The sequence below is a fragment of the Aethina tumida genome, chromosome 1, assembly GCF_024364675.1.
Source record: "Aethina tumida isolate Nest 87 chromosome 1, icAetTumi1.1, whole genome shotgun sequence".
Taxonomy (NCBI): Eukaryota; Metazoa; Arthropoda; class Insecta; order Coleoptera; family Nitidulidae; genus Aethina; species Aethina tumida.
Genome location: NC_065435.1, coordinates 62,132,709 through 62,147,933, shown reverse-complemented (window position 1 = coordinate 62,147,933; position 15,225 = coordinate 62,132,709). Strand labels below are relative to the sequence as shown.

Genomic DNA, 15,225 nt, shown 5'->3' with positions numbered 1-15,225 from the left:
AATCAAATTTGGAAAAAATATTTTACAAAATTAAATGAACTCTCACACCAATTCAAGAAACTTGAAGGAATATAGATTTGTCTTATATTCAGAATTGGTGGAGTCTATACTACAGAGAGGGAACAAAATTATAAAACTAAAAGGATATTATACAAAAAGTTAATGTTAAGCTTAAATAATACAGATTTAATCAATAAAAATCCCTTTCAAGTTACTACATACTACTTCTATTACATTTCATAAAATAAGAATATAGTAGTATATATTATATGTACTCTATAAAACAAATTAATTTTATTTTTAGTTGACATTAAATAAAAGAGTTATGACCAAATTATTTAACATTTTAAAAAGTTGCTAAAATAATGACCATTATTGTAAGCTACTTTTTTGAAATTTTCAAAGTATTTTAGTCAATGTAGATTTCTTTACGTTTCTTTATTGTCACGCTTGAAATTTCATTTACCAATTTTTTTATGTAGTTAAAAGAAATACATGATAAATCACTGAGCTATAAGACAGCTCTAAAATTAAGAAACCGTTTTCTCAGATTTCTAATAGATTTATTTATATCATTTTCACAATATTCATTCATTAATATGTCGATTTCAATGTAATTAAAGTTAAAATTTTAATGATGAGCAGATATATATTGCGGTTTATAAATGTTTAGAAGCCTAAATAAAAAGATACATATAAATCGTCAGATTCTTAATAAGTTAATGGGGTATAGTATGGATTTAAATATGAAAAAAAAATAAATGTCCGCTAACAGATTGTGAAGGATAAAAAAATAAGACAAAATGCAATAAAAATACACGAGAAGATAGAGAAAAATAATCCACGGAATCTGAGAAACCATTTACTTGGAGGCTGGCTCATATTCGTTAAGATTTTTCTCTGAATTTCAGGCTGTACCACGTCCTTTTAAAATTAATGGAACTTTTTTTCGACACCCTGTGTAGGTGTTCCCAACACCACGTTAGACAACTCCGACAACACATCCAAAACCACTTTAAGGCGCATGTCCAATGACGTCACTCTGTCGGAGATTACGTAAACTACTAGCTCGTGACTGTTAGGCCGATATCGCCATTTTATATTGTCGTTTTTGAGTGAAGTAAATGAGCGAGAGTCGAAGATAGTGTGCGTGTTGTGTGTGGATCGTGTCAAATTTACGTGTCGTTGATGTTATAGTATAGAATAATAGCGGACCCAAAACTAATTTAGAAATGAAGTATTTAGTGTTGTGTTCTGCCTTCTATTTTCTATTTCACGTTGACTCCTCCGGTAAGTTGGACTTTAAATTTTTTTATTATTATTTTTTCTGCGACACAGGATGGACGATTTTGCTGTTGAACAGCAGAGCCTCTAAACGACGACCTCGTGCTAATAACCTCGAGGATACGGTACCAAATCGATAAGCTCTTGGCATTGCTCACCGTAGCATTTTTCCTAGCTCCCAATGTTATTTTTGGAAAATTTTACCGGATTGTCGAGTCATGAACGTGCTGTACTGCAAATACCGAATTTTTTCCGCGTACCGTGTCCCAATTTTCTATGCGATCAAACTATTCGATATTCACGCCCCAATTTTGAGTTGTTCACGACTTTTAGGTTAATATACAATTTATAAATAAACAAATTGTACGTCATGAGGAACTGTTGCGATAAAATTTACCACTCGTAGCTGGTTATTTTCAGTTTTGCCGTCGATTTTATTCAAGGATTCAGGGATGTTTTTAATTTAATGTGTCCACGATTTTGTATGTGTGTATGTGGGTGGATACAGTTGGATGTGTTGTCGCACAGTTCTCGATTTCTGTGACGATTTGCGTCTCGACAGGATTTACAGATTAATAAAATCGTTTAAAACGAGAGGCTGTGCCAAAATATTTCGTCTGGAATTTTTGTGAATGAATGACAAAAAAAATACAAAATATTTATTACTGTATATTTCCAATATAAAAGTCTTATAAGACAGTGGGGCATGTTAACGCCAAAAAATAACCCAAATTATAAATAAAAACCATTTATGCAGCTGATCTACTTACAATTAGACATAAATATTATAACTATTCATTTCTCGATATTTAATAATAGGTCAAGAAGTGAATAGGTTTATATTATCAACTCAAAAACCCAAAAAGTTTTGTTTTAAAAATACTCTAAATGGTCCTGAAAACAAATTTGATTGAAATTTAATAATTTGCGAAGTTCTTTAAATATCCTACATAAAAATAATAAATCTATATATTTTTAGAGATATTTATATTAAAAATCAGTATATAAATCGCCAAAATATTTCATCTGGAATTTTTGTAAATGACTGAGAAAAAAGTAAAAATATTTAACAAAACATTTATTTCAGTAATAACCTTAGTATGATAATTATAATATGTCTTATAAGACATATGTGTTTTAAATGTTCTGTCAAAATCAATGATATGTTAACAGAAAAAGTGAACCAAATTATAAAAAAAGACGAATTACAAATACAAATAAATATTTCTTCAAATCAAGTTAAATCAAGTATTTTAAACGTCCCTCAGGGCAAGTTCTATTCAAATTCAATAATATGCTAGATTCTATGAGTATCCGACGAAAAAATAAATCATTATTATTATAATAACAATTTCATTGAAAACCAGTTTAGAATGCATCAAAATATATAGAATAAACTGAAAAAAATAAAAATATTTAACAAAATATTTATAATAGTGATTATTTTACTATAAATGTTTTATCAAAGTCGATGACATATTGACGGTAAAAATAAATTATAAATAAAAACCACATCACAATTTTTGTACAGCTTACGATTAGTAATAAATATTTCAATTCAGTTCACATACTTATAGAAATTAAACTATTCATTTCTCGATATTAAATAATAGATCAAGATGTGTGTTTCGTCTGGAATTTATATGAGTAATTGACAAAAACAACAAATATTTTACAAAATATTTATTACAGTAACAATATCTATTTAAATAAATGTTAAAATCAATGAAAGGGTAAAGAACTGAATGCAACTAATATTAAAATATGTTTTAAATATTAAACAATGTGGAAATAATAATTTCTAGTTAGTTTTATTCAAATTCAATAATTTGCCAGTTTTTCTGAAAATTCTACAAAATTCACTACAATTATAATAATAATTTTATTGAAAATCACTTTACAGTACTTTAATATATATAGTTAGACTTTTTAGAATGAATGACAAAAAAATATTAATATAAATATTTAACAAAATATTTATTATAGCGGTTATAATAACGTCTCATAAGACATTAAAGTCAGCACAGTTTTGTCAAAGTCAATAACATATTAACGACAAAATTAACTCAAATTAAAAATAATACTAGTCACAATATTTATGCAACTGATATACTTACAATGAGTCATAAACATCTTTTCAAATCATGTTCAAGTATTTGAAGAAATTAAAATTTCTTTAAAATTAACCATTTCTCAATATTAAAGATTAGATCATGTTGTGAACAACTCTATATTATCAAACTAAACAATCAAAAGGTTTTGTATACTTTAGATGCTACATAAAAATAATAAATCTATATATTTTTAGAGACAATTTCACGAAAAAACAGTATACAGTACGCCAAAATGTTTCGTCTGGAATTTTTCTGAATATAAAAAGTACAACTCTATTTATTCCAGTGATAATTTCAATATAAATGTCTTATAAGACATTGAAATTTTGACACATTTTAAATATTTTGTTGAAATACTGTTGGAAAATGACCATAAATATGTTTTCAATACGAGTTGAAAATATTTGTTAGATATTAAACGAAATTATTAGTATTAATTTCTCATTAAAAACCCAGAAAGAGTTTTCTGTGAACTAATGACAAGAATATAAAAACATTTATGGTATTGTTTATCTCGCTGTAAATGTATTATGTTAACAGCAAAAAATTGCCCAAATTATAAAAAAAAAACACATATTTCAAGTTTTTGTGCAACTAATATGCTTACAATTAGCTATTAATATATTTTCAATTGAAGTTAAAAATATGTTTTAAGTGCTAAACGAAATGAAACTACTCAGTTTCCATTTTAAAATAGTAGGTCAAGATGTAAATATGTTTATATTGTTAAGTTTAAAAAGCTTGTCTTTATATTTTGAACCACACTACCATAGTTTGTGACACTTTTTTAACAACCTATGTGTATTAATAAGAATTTACAATTTAGTAACAAGCTGGAATGTCTAGAAAAATGTTTAATATTTTGATGTTATGGACACTTCAAAATCTTTTCTGGTTACACAATTATTCTTTATAATATCTTATCAATATACTATCATATACTCCATGACAACAATTAGTATTGATTATAATCAACAGCTATAAAAATCATATTAAGTAATTTGTGTGCGTAAATTGACTTTAATCTTGAGTGTCGAGGCACGTTTTGATAAAATAATTGAATTAAATTATGTACTTGGTACATTCCTCTGTATGCATATCCCTCTGTAACAAAACCCCCATAACAGCTCGGTTTCAACTCGAACTTGAATTATCTAACTGGGTTTGGCCGATATTAAGTTTATCGGAGCGTTGTTTATTCGCTTAATGCTCCTCAAACAATACCCGGGTACATCAATGGTCAACCATTCCTCCCATCGATTGATCGAAGTAACCGTTTTAAAAATGTGAAGTAGTTCTTTTGTGAACGCACCTGTAGATAAAGCTAAAATGTAATAATAGCTTACAGCGACAAAGCAAACGATTTAAAATGACAATATGTATTTAATGTGTTGGCGCATCATAGAAAAATATGTTATTCCTTTGTACGTAAACACACTCTCTTTATCGACTGAAGCGATAAACAACGGTTACGACAAAGCATTCGCTTTGTTCATACTATAAATATTTGTACAAACCTTGGACAAACTGAATTAAGAGTTCAGCACATTCGATCATTGTTATTTCTAGTGCCGGACGAAGTTTCCGTTCAATATGTAGTTGATTTCTTGTGCACTTTAGTATATTATGTTGGTCCGTTCGTTCTTTTATTCTCCCAAACCGGGTCTGAAATTGATAAAGATGCTGGAAAGGAACGTTCGACATCGGAATCAATATAAAAGGGCACATCCTCTATTTATTTATCAGATTCCCAAGGGAAATTTGTCTGCAAACAATATCAAAAAGGTCTTTGATATCCACAATATATTATAAATGTTTATAATAAACTTTTTTTTAATTGATAATCTTATACATTTTCACCACATTCCACTTTTGAGACATAGTTAAATATTTATTTTATATTATTGCCAAATTATTACTTAGAACCCGTAACTGCATTTATTTAGCTTCATTACCAACTGATTTTGACTTTTCAATTTTTGTGTGGACATAATTGAAGCAACAAATTAAATAATTTTATTATTTTGTATATAACATTAAAAATAATCAATATTCCGTCCAATATCCTTTGTTTTTTATCACTGGACGTCATCGTTTTGGTATAAATAAAAAAATATCATCGTCGATATTTTCCCATTTGAATCTGTTGAATTTCTGGCCTCGAATCTTCTTTTCCAACACTTACTAGTGTGATGCAAACATACATTGGATTTAGTCTCTCATTTTTAGAACGTTTAAAAAATACACCAAGACATCATGTTTAACATGTGAAATTTTAATTCGTCACTATTCCATTCTTGCAGTGACAAATAAAGGTGTTTTTTGTAGGCAAAGGTTAACATTCCTCGTACATTTTTAGAAGAAACTTGATGTTCAGCATCGATAATTTTTTACGTTTGTATATTTTTTTGATGCTAAATATGGTAGAAATGAAATAATTACAAAATATTCAATACTCAAACTAAAATTTCACTTATATGATTAATTAATTTTCCGTCTTATTAACTGTAGTACCCGTTGATAAAACACTTCCCTGCTACTCCTTTAAAAGAGGTTTAAAATAAAATAAAACATAATAATTTTAATTGAAATCTATATGTATTTTCTACATTCACTCAGAATCGGTGTATAATATTTTAGAATAAAATAGTTACAAAGTCTATTGTACCACACCAAACTTCAATTAGTAACATTTTAGTGGCACTTATCGATAACATCACTTGACACATATCCATTGTCTCAACAATTTTGTTATTTACTCATGGAGGATTCTTATCACTCGAGTGCCACTTCTTAATTCTGTAGCTTATTATTATTAATCTGTAAGAACACGGCGTGTGCAAACCACCAATGAATCCTATGATTCATCGTAATGTAAAGCAAATCACGAGGGGGTAACAAAATGATCGCTAATATTAGATATGCACTTCTACGAAATGAGTCAACATTATGATTCATAAAGAGCATGAATCGCTGGAATATCGTCACATTTACAAAAAGAACATTGTTCTCATCTGTACAGTATAAGATTTAGGTCAACCTATAATCGTCGTTTATATTTTAATGTTAATGATCAAATAACACAAAAAGATAAGGGATTAATACCGGTTTACGTGACAATGTGGCGGACCTTAATATTGTTCCAATAAAGATAAAATATAACAAGTGATAAAAACTGGAGACAATATTTTCCAATGTCATTGTAGTTTATGAAAACAATTTAATCCTAGAAAATTTCAGAATCAGTATAATTAACACTATATCAGTCTTTTCTTGAAAATAATTTAATCCTAGAAAATTTCAAAATTCTATAAAATCTGATATTTCTGTAGATATCGAATAATCATCATTTTTGTTATATTTGATTAATTTAAAAAAATTTTGTATAGTTACAGATTGTGTGAGATAAAAATAATTTATATAACTATTGTTTTAAAATAATAAAAGAATGTACTTAAATCAATTAATTTTTATATTAATACTTACTTGATTTAGATTTTTTGAATAAACCGCTCTTTCAGGAGATTTTTAACAAAATTTTTGGCCCATCTTGAAACATATAATTTTCCAGCCATAAATATTACGATAATTAACAAAATATATACTTGCCTGCGAACGTTGGAAAATTTTACATTGGTATAATTGGTAGGTAATCCACTAAAAGTCCTAACGTGGTTTACTACAAATAAACATAGTTATGTAATTACGTTAATTTCATTAATTATACAAATAATCATTGTACGTTAAACGATTCTAGAAATCTTTATTGTTAAAACTTTGGCTTAAATTTCTTATTACCAATAAAGTTATTTTTGTAGATGAGTAAAGTACCACAAATTTCGCGAAAATACTTGATAACAACAGTCTCATTAAAATTATTTTTACATTTTATCGCTTTCAATTAATTACAAAATAAATTCACATTCAATTAATTTTCAAATCGCGACAAATCGGACGAATTGTTCAGATTTTTGTGTATTTATCAGATAACTAATAATCTATGTTATCATTATAATCCATTTTCAAGACATTTTCTACACCTCTATAGTATTATTTATTATTATATCACAATAATACCGATGTGACTTACTACGTCGGATTTTGTTTGAAAGCTTTTTAAATTCTGTTAGTACTTCCTGATCACCAAACCTCATTTATGTTCTAAATTAACAAAAAATGTTTAAATTAATCGTAACGAACATCTGTATCACTCAGATCCGAGCCATTTTAGACACGTGTGTAGTTTCTTCACCGTCTTGGCAATCGGTTTTGTTTCAGCATGTGGGCGATTTGTCAGGTCGCATTCTGAATTATTTTGTCGAATAGTGAATCCATGTTGATTTCGTGCCATCGACCAAATTTTATTCTTAATTTACTATAATAAAAAATTTTTGATATTTATAGCGGTCCAGACTAGCCACAGACGGTGACAATAATATATATATATATATATATATATATATATATATATATATTAGTGATTCACCTAAATGATTTATAGATAAGATCTGAAATGTTGGTTACAGCTATGGCTCCTATGTTATCTATTTTTTTAAATATATTTTCATACATAGAATTCATTCTTGGTAGACACGTTCCAAGAGTTTAATCAATTGAAATGATTATACATATATATACATAAATTAAGAAACAAATTTATTAAATAATATATAACAATAAAAGAACTCAATATTTCGTTCAATATCCTTGATTTTTTATCACAACACAGCATTCTTTTGACATAGATTACTTCCTTATTTTCCCAAACAATTTTAATCTTTTATAAAAGGTCATCATCATTTTTAAATTTCTTTCCTATTTTTTCAACTACTTCTTATAAATTTTCTAATTTTTTAATTATATATACTTAACCAGTTTTGTGGTGTGTTTTTGAATCGTTATCGTGTGGGGAACAGAAATTTTAGGGACATATTCCACATTTTAAAATGTAATGTATAGAATTACAATACTTTATTGTACTTTTTCTTATCCATAATCCCTTTGATGCGATGAATTGAATCCGTACTATGACCAAAACCCAAAACTAAATATATATACTAAGTAAAACGTACTTTGATTTAGTCTGTCAATTTTAAGACGTCTTACAAAAATATTACCATCAGTTTTAAACTAAAATTTAAAATGAAACTTTAACTAAATAGTACTCTAATCAAATCTGACTAATGAAGGCAAAAATCAATTTTCTTCATACATTTTACCTGAAAGGGGATGTTTTTTGACAGATGTAGGTAAACCTACTTCAGTTAAACATCGGTGGTCTTTGATGGAACATTCGGCTTCAGAATTTCAGCTTTAATCGTAGATAAACTCAAAAATGCATTGCATTTACAGATAGAAATTATTTTTTATGCACTATATTTTTCTATGCGGCTCACCTCAATTGAGATTCATAATTCTGTCACGAAATGCACACAGTTTTGTAACAGACAACCTGCGAACGATATCAATTTGCTTTACACTACTTTTATAAAGACCAGTCTCACAAAGTTTTTTTGTTTTTTGAAAAATTAATTCCAGGAGGTATCTTAATTGTTTGGTTTTACAAAAACAAATAAATTTCTTGTGCCACTGAACAATATTATACGAACAATAAATTTTTCTCGTTCCAAAAATGTCCAGCAAAAAGGTTTACTGAACCAAAAAAAATAGTAATAATGGATGTATTTACCATTTTTTGACACTGAGTATGGTAGAAATAAAATAATTACAAAATATGTAAACATTTCTGTATAATAAAAATCTCTTCTGATATGTCCAATATAAATATTATTTAGCAAATATAAAACATGCTTGTGTGAATACTCGTCTTATTGACATATTCATTTTAGATATATAATATTCTACATGTCAATAAAGAATAAAATTTGAAATATTTTTTATTGGCATTTAGAATAGAAAAAATGTAGACGAATTTACGAAACGGCCTGTATAATATTTAGAAATTAATGTCTCCTACTCTTTTGATAAATTGTATGCGAGTTAGTCACACTACGAATGAAAATTTTTGAAAAAAATAAATGTCTTGAAAACAAAAATGAAAATAGGAATACAGTTCAAAACGTAATAGGTTTAAAATTTTACGTAGAATTAAAAAATTCAATAATATTTATAGGGTTCCAAAATATATTAATAATAGAATGATTTATGAAGAATGTTAAGGGAATGCTCATGCAAAGCACGTACGCATTTCTATAGTGTCAACATTGTGAATGCAATGCATGAATAAGGTACTGATAAACTTTATCTGGTTTCAAAATTAGACTCGGTTTCGAAGTTCTTTTTGGAAAGTTTTCGATCTCGACACGTCGAGAATGATGACACACATACACACCTTCCATTATCTATCCAGGAGTGTTCCTATACATTGAATTTACGGCGTCCATTAATTAGAGGATACAGCAATTTAATGTTTTATCGATTTTGTTTAATTTAGTTTATATGTGAAGAAGGTGTGTGTTAAGTCGTCTTTAAACTCGACGAGAATTTTCCAAACAGTAGCCTCGTACCAGTCTCTTATATTGTAAATTTATTAAACAATCAAAAGAGTGTTAATATTATTATCTCCAAATTGAACATTACAGTTATAGGTATACTTTTCGTATAATTATCACAACGTTGCAACGTCGACGAAATTAATTGTTGTTTTTGGTCTGGTGTTACATTTTTAGCTGGAATGTTAATTAAGTGTCATTCAAAGCTCTTAATTATAATGTGACGTTTGCGGACGAGGGACATGACACTTAATTTGCACATTATAAAATAGATTATACAAAAACACTCAGTAATAATGGCAGAGTTCACTGATAATTATCACTTGATAATTATATCAAAATCAAACAAGGAATGTTGTTTTGCCCCAAAACTGATCATCAGAATTTTGATCAAAAATCCAAATGAAACATGTTTCTTATTACAGTTACACGTAATTAAAAAATAAAAAAATATATAGTTACAAACTCAACACAATATACGTCACAAAAACATAATTATACTTATTTGAAGAACATTTATATTTCCTAAATTAGACTGGCAAATGTTTTCAAAATTAGATTTATTGCAAACATTTGGAATGGTCACATAGATCATTGTTAACTCTTATGTTTCTTATTAGCAACATATTTCTATTATTAGAAAATATTTATTTTATATTTTTATTTATGTCAAAAAGGAAAAAAGAAATATACAGATAAAATAGACAAATTATGGTGACACAGCACTTAAAATATGTAACACTAAAGAAGTAAGTCACAAACATTTGGTTGAACGAACAGGATTTAACACATTTAAAAATACTGATTAATACTAATATTAATCAATTTTTCGTTCCGTAAGTAAAATTTTATTTGTGAAACACTTAACTTGAAACTTTTTAATAAATTAGTTTTTTGTCTTTGATAATGTGGATTTATTGGAATTTTAATTCAATATCAAATTATCCTTGTAATAATTCTTTATGCTCATGTTTTTTAATAGTTGATGTATTTAATTGATCATGTTCTCATTATTGAAATTATTTCTTAAGTTTTTGGTAACTATTTGAATTTCTAAAAACGTTTCTTTCGATTCAAAGTGATGCTGATCGATTGAAAAATTCCTTTTCAGCGGAGGTAAAGCTACAAAACTAGGGTAATAAAAATAAAATTAAGTTTAGAAAAAATGTATAAAATATTTGAAAAATAAGCATGTTAGCCAAATTTTATACTTATTATTTAGAAGAAATAAACGTGGAAAAAATTAATTATTTTTAATGGTTTAGTAAAAAAATGGGAAAATATGTATATTCTAAAAATGGCTTAAATTAAATTTACATAGTTTGACAAATTTGTTAAATTATTTTATGACGATTAAATATATGAATCCACCAAAAATATGACTCCATCGACGGAAACAATAATTTAATCCGAATGATAAAAATAGCTTTCATTAAGTCTTTATTATGTTTCATAAACGTCGAGGCAAGTTATTAATCATTTATTTCCGGCAATCATTTACCAGTAAATTTCCTATGAAAGAACTTGTGTCGTCAAACACATTCAACTAGGAAAATGGATTAAATTCACCAAACATTTATGTCACTTCAACGAATTACTATGGTACAAGGCGACTAACCACTAGCACCTAAAAATAAAACCAACTGATTAATTTACCGTTTTTTATGGACATCATTCGTCGGCACATATCGCAGTTCGATAATCTATAAATCGAGACTTCAAGTTTCACCATTCCACTCTTGAAGTTGGTTTCAGATTTATGCCGCATATTTATTTTATTACATAGTTCATAATCCAAATATTTACTGTGGTCGAGTTTATAATGGAAGCATAAAGAAAATTAGTTTCGATGTATTAAAGGCGTTTTTATTACAATAACAGGGCCGTTATTTTTTGGGCAAACATAAACTTAATATTGCATTGATGACTGATCGTTCACATGAATCTCGTTAATTAAAATTAGAATAATTCGATAATGTACACCAAATTTTATTTTGTACTCGTTTTGTTTCAGTGGCGACAAATCCGGGGAAGATAGAAATTGAATACAAAAAATCTTTCTCAATATCCTGTAATGTATCAGCCAATGATCCTAAAGATGTGCAAGTAACATGGTGAGTAAATCCAATTTTTATTTTATTTGTTAATTAATTCCTGTTAACAATGTTTAGGCAAGTGAAAAATTTAGAAACGTTCCATATCCATGGTAGGACAGAGGAATCTGACGAATTTATTATTGAAGCATTGTTTACTACCTATTTCGCACACATTTGATGCCAGTTCAAAAATTGAATCGACACATTACTACCTAAACGAGAGAGTAACAGAAAATCGAAGAATTCGAAGACTAGAACGTTTGTTACTTAAAGGAGACTTGAAATAACGTTAAGCATCTTAGCGACCAATTTCATCATAACCTCTTTAATAAAAACAGATTTTAGACTAACTTTTTTATTTATTTATTTATTTTCATATAAATTCGTATTCTTGATATTTCAAAATATTTGAAAATAGTGAATAGAATAAGTTGACCGGGGAGAAGATTATTAAAATTAAATAAACGAAATCGTTTATCATTATTACAGTACAAAACAAAAAGTGTAGTCCACAAATATATAAAAGCAGTAATAAGTTGTAAGAATTTTTGATCAAACAGAAGCACCCAACTTTATTTCTGAAATCACCTGACGTCATACGAAAAGATAAATGATGGTTTAATCTAAGTCAGTTTATTCTAGTTCACTTTAAGAGGCGATTAGCCAGCCGTTAATAAATAATAAAAAGTTAAGGTGTTATTTATTTTTTAAATTGGATAGATTCCTCTGCCTCACCTTGAATCGTCTTAATAGTTTAAAATTTATAAAATTTTACAATTTCTTATCAAATCCAATTAAATGTAAATTACGATATGTATTTTTTATAGACTACAATTTACATCGCGAGAACAAATATTGGCAACGGGTTTCACTAGCGGACTGTAAATAAACCGATTGAAAACGCGCCAAGTTTATTATCGCAATATCGGTTGTAAAATATCCAGAGTCAAAATTAAGATTTTACTAGATTTACTAATGTCAAATCATAAACGAAAGACTGTTTTTGTTATTACAGGTTGAAAGAGGATAAGAAAATTTCGGAGTACACATCTTTGAACAGCAGGGCGACGATGGAGTCACCGTCATCATCTAACGGCAATTTCGTACTAAAAATTAACAACGCCGAAGAGAGTGACGTAGGAAACTATACGTGCGAGGCGTTAGTCGACGGCAAAACCATGAAATCCCACTACAAAGTAGCCAGTAAGTGAATACTTTCAAAAGTTATCGATTCAGTTATTTAAAACATTCATTCCCAGGCAAAGTGTACGTGAGGGTACCACAAAACATCAACGTTGTTGAAGGTGAAAAACTGCGGATACGCTGCGAAGTTGCAGGAAAGCCACATCCATCACTCAAATGGTATTTCTTAGGTACATGCTAAAAACGAATTTGAACAACCGACGACATTAATTATTGTTACGAATTTATAGGTGAAAACGATCCAGAAACAAATAAAACAGAAATTCCTGATGATGAAAGAACGGAAATCGGTAAGGAAGAAGACGGAAATATTGAAAATGCTATTTTGACCATCAGTAACATCACCTTGAAAGACAGAGGGTATTACATCTGTGTGGGCACATCAAATATTGGTGAAATTGTTGAATCCAAATGCATGGTTAGAATTAAAGGTTGGTTAAAAAGTTACTAGTGAATAAGAATAAATGATACATTTTATCGTTTTGTAGATAAATATGCAGCCCTTTGGCCTTTCCTGGGAATTGTAGCTGAGGTCGTTATTTTGTGTGCAATTATCTTCATCTATGAAAAGAAACATAACAAATCAGAACTTGACGAAAGTGATACGGACCAAAGTCCTGATCAGTAAGTAAAGAATATAACTAATTTTCATTATACAAAGATTATGTAAATAATTTTTTTTAGAAAAACAACACCAGATCACGGAAGAGGGGGTTCCACTGTCAGACACAGGCAATGAAAATTGTTGAAAAGTAATACAAACAAAACAAAAAATTATAAATAAAAATGTAAAGATTTAGGAGATACCGTTGCAGTTTCGTCATCTAGTGAACCGAAGAGCTGTCAAGTCACAGTGTTGTTGTTATAACGCCTTCCCTTTTAGACTTGTTCAACGTTAGATTGCGGCCTTTTTGGAATAATTAATCCAACGTTCGCAACACTTTTCTGTTCCACATACATACACGGGCATTTTATTTTTTTATACAAACAAATGTACTTACTTAACTTAAATTTATTATTATGTACACATAAAAGGGCCGCAATTTAGTGACGAACTGTCATCCAAACTTGTAAATAATTAAATTAAGATATGTATACACTCCTGTTTATAAATGTATTGTTATAAATTGTGTTTACACATTTGGACTGTTTATTTTATTTTTTGTTCTATTTTATGTGATAGTTGAGATTCTACTATTTGAAAGATGTGCTTAAAGTTACACGATATAATATTTAATTTCAGTTAATGAACTTCTATAGTTTTAATCTCTATATTGGAAGAGTTATATTTCATATATGTTTAAATCAATCTAGGTGATACCGGTTTTACAGGGTACCGTTTAAATTTCCACGTTTTCATCAGTCACATCGGTTCACCGGAATGAGTGTTCTTGTGCCAAAGTTTGACTGGTTTTAGACGTTGATTCGATCGGTACTCGATTTTTATTAATTTTTGGTAGGTTCATAAATTAGTAAAAAAAATGCTTAACTCACCTCACCATGCTATTTTTAGGAAAGAAATTAAGGTCATTCTGCCATTTTAAAATATTAATGTAATATAGACTAAACAATTAAGTTACGATGACCAATGAGCGACCACCACATGGCCGATTGTCTTAATTTCTATGAAATTATTAGTCGCTTGTGGTGGTCTGCACAGATTCTGGATGTGAACCATTTCTATAAATAATATTCTATACTTCACAATTAAATTTTAACACAAGATACAATATTAGAAATATAACTTTATAAATTGTGACTTAAAAATAACATAGCTAGAACTTTATTTTTTACTCAAATGCATATTGTATATTATTTTTAAGTCATCCCATAGATTTAATTAATATAAATATTAATAAATTTCCATTTAAGGTGGAAGTCAAAATTCCAGATGAGTACGAGTATTTTGTTCCGTTTTATAGTCACATTACTTTTGGGTTCCACCTTACGATTTAAACAAACTTTTAACTAGCTGCAAATTAGATTTAAATTAATTGGTGCTTGCACAAAAAATAT

The 15,225-nt window shown here is 28.2% G+C and overlaps 1 protein-coding gene across 2 annotated transcripts; it reads left to right on the top strand.

Annotated features, from left to right (window-relative positions):
- Positions 1-1,073: 1,073 nt before the first annotated feature.
- LOC109605867 (basigin) lies at positions 1,074-14,355 on the top strand. Of its 2 annotated transcripts, none has more exons than XM_049970202.1 (7): positions 1,074-1,290; positions 11,925-12,024; positions 13,022-13,209; positions 13,266-13,379; positions 13,440-13,640; positions 13,698-13,833; positions 13,871-14,355. In XM_049970202.1, exons 1-7 carry the CDS (start codon positions 1,233-1,235, stop codon positions 13,881-13,883), a joined length of 810 nt encoding a protein of 269 aa, XP_049826159.1. In that variant the 5' UTR covers positions 1,074-1,232; the 3' UTR covers positions 13,884-14,355. The 2 variants fall into 2 exon arrangements, with proteins under 2 accessions (XP_049826159.1, XP_019878029.1); XM_020022470.2 differs by having other exon boundaries at positions 1,075-1,290; positions 13,894-14,355.
- The last annotated feature ends 870 nt before the right edge of the window (positions 14,356-15,225 follow it).

Bases quoted from the DNA above. Each gene is read 5' to 3' on its own strand.
- LOC109605867 (XM_020022470.2), top strand. From the start codon at position 1,233: ATGAAGTATTTAGTGTTGTGTTCTGCCTTCTATTTTCTATTTCACGTT. The intron at 1,291-11,924 runs GTAAGTTGGACT...GTTTTGTTTCAG, and splicing joins ATTTCACGTTGACTCCTCCG to TGGCGACAAATCCGGGGAAG. The intron at 13,210-13,265 runs GTAAGTGAATAC...ATTCATTCCCAG, and splicing joins ATCCCACTACAAAGTAGCCA to GCAAAGTGTACGTGAGGGTA.